Raw genomic sequence first — 2180 nt, 5'->3', positions numbered from 1 at the left:
AAGAAAGAAATAAATATCAACAGAGATACAGAGAAGTTCAGTATTCATCTCTTTCACAATGTTGTTATATGTTACTAAAGTTCTAGCTTACACAAGAGCTATTCCTGTGTCTTCTAATCTGATTCTCTCTTGAGTTTGATAACATGTTTTATTCTTAGACATTTTGATGAGAATTTGACCGGGCGTTTGACTCACAAAGAATTCCGATCCTGCCTAAGAGGACTCAATTACTACTTGCCCATGGTAGAAGAAGACGAACCTGAGCCCAGGTTTCAGAAGTTCTTGGATGCTGTGGATCCAGGGAGGTAAGAAGAAGACCAAAGGCCAGATCAAGAGAGGATTGGGGTCGAAAAGGAGAGGTTTAAAGAATAAAATGGTCCATAAATAATGAAACTCACTGATTTGAAAAATAGGGCAATACCAGTAATCATAAGTAAATTGGGCAGCCCTTGGTATCTTTTCAAAATTATCTCAGAAATAAATGGCACTAGTTCTAACATGGGACAGAGATCTGCAAGTTTCTCAATTCACGATTAATCTTTGATCTATGAATTTTCACTGGATTTGAGGATAAGACGTGAGAGAAGAAATCATTTCATAGATGTGGAACTTTAAGGAGACATGGATAACCAAAAAGTCAATATGTTCAGAACAGAGTTGTTTGTGTTTTGGGGGTGTGAAAGAATTACAGATAGATCAGGTTGTTCCTCAGGGAATTTTTCTAATACCAAAGACACAAGAAGACCTAGAATTATTTAGGGACTTGTGCTGATGGGAAGATGGGAAACTCCAAAACTCTTTGAAGAGAACCAAACAGGAAGTTGAGTCTGAAGTTTGGGAAACAGTGTTTATTTGGCTCCATGAGAGAGAGACAGGAAAAGTCAGAAAGCAGAGTGTAACCCACAGTTCCAAAGAGCATATTTGAAAGAAAACACAGAGAATCCATCTCCCCTTGGCCACTAAGACACTGTATAGGATAGGGACAGGACTTCTTCCTGTCTTGCTAAAGCACAACTCCCATATTTCTCACACAGGAAGGGCTATGTTTCACTGGAAGACTACACATCATTCCTGATTGACAAGGAGTCAGAAAATATCAAGACCAGCGATGACATAGAGAGTGCTTTCCATGCCCTGGCAGAGGGAAAGTCTTATATTACCAAAGATGATCTGAAACAGGTCAGATTCCATTTGCTATGCTCTCATAATCTTGATTTGAGTCAGCTCATTCTTGCTGGTCTACTCTGAAAACTCTCACCCATCTATTTTTTTTTTCTTCCTAAGACCTTGCCTTCACAAGATGTCATTTTCTTTGATTAATCTGTTTTGTCTTGATCTAGCTCAGAAACTTATAGTGACTTTTACTGATGGTCAGAGTTGATCCAAAACATGTGACTTAGTGTTTTAGGTTATTTTTATCCCTTCTGCTTAATAATAAAAATTTAAGGAATTGGAAATAGAGGATAGTCAAAGTGAATTAGACCTTTACTTCAAGAAAGAAGTAAGCTAGACGTTTGAGTTGGTCTTATTGATTAGAAACCATTCATTTTAGAGAAAAGAGTGTGATGGGAATGGGGTTTGCCTGTCCTTCCAGAAGCTGGCTACATCTTCTGTATTTACAGCATAACAGAATTCCCAAGGAACTTTCAATCTCTAGAAGTATTTTCAATCTCTATAACTTTCTCTTATTATGCTTTTCAGGCCCTAACCCCAGAACAAGTGTCCTTCTGTACCATACATATGCAGCAGTATGAGGACCCACGAGGTCGAACCCAACCTGCTGGCTATGATTATGTTGGCTTCACCAATTCCTACTTTGGTAAATGATAAACGGATCTCCTGGACCATAGAAAATTCACTAGGTGAGAAGTAGTGTGGGATGAAAGAAACAGGCAAGTGTGGGGGTATAAAGATTGTTGTTTGTGTGTTTGTGTGTTTTACAATTGTTTGATGATCTATAAAAAAAAAATCAAAGTTGGCATGTATAAGTATTAACCAAGTTAAAGGCAGTGGGGTTATTAAGTATGCAATTAGTCACCATTGAGTAATTCCAGTGTTTTTACTTTTTAATTGTTTTGTTGAGTTCTGCTTACCTTTACCATTTTGTGTGTGTTGTGATTATAGAAGAAAGTGTTTATTTTTAAAAGAACAAAATTAAATAAAGTATTTCTCACCTGCTT

At 37.2% G+C, this 2180-nt stretch overlaps 1 protein-coding gene across 1 annotated transcript in view; it reads left to right on the top strand.

Moving 5' to 3' along the window:
• Nucleotides 1–1897, top strand: part of Spta1 (spectrin, alpha, erythrocytic 1) — a 72802-nt gene extending 70905 nt beyond the window's left edge. Inside the window, exons 51-53 of the mRNA XM_013522277.1 lie at nt 159–305; nt 1035–1179; nt 1702–1897. Of these exons, the coding sequence (XP_013377731.1) occupies nt 159–305; nt 1035–1179; nt 1702–1827 (418 nt within the window). The 3' untranslated portion in view covers nt 1828–1897. The remainder of the gene's footprint in view (nt 1–158; nt 306–1034; nt 1180–1701) is intronic.
• Nucleotides 1898–2180: the final 283 nt, after the last annotated feature.

This window comes from Chinchilla lanigera, unplaced genomic scaffold (assembly GCF_000276665.1).
Source record: "Chinchilla lanigera isolate Chin_1 unplaced genomic scaffold, ChiLan1.0 scaffold00067, whole genome shotgun sequence".
NCBI lineage: Eukaryota > Metazoa > Chordata > Mammalia > Rodentia > Chinchillidae > Chinchilla > Chinchilla lanigera.
Note: the sequence above shows the minus strand (reverse complement) of the source record. Positions and strands in the feature narration are given on the sequence as shown.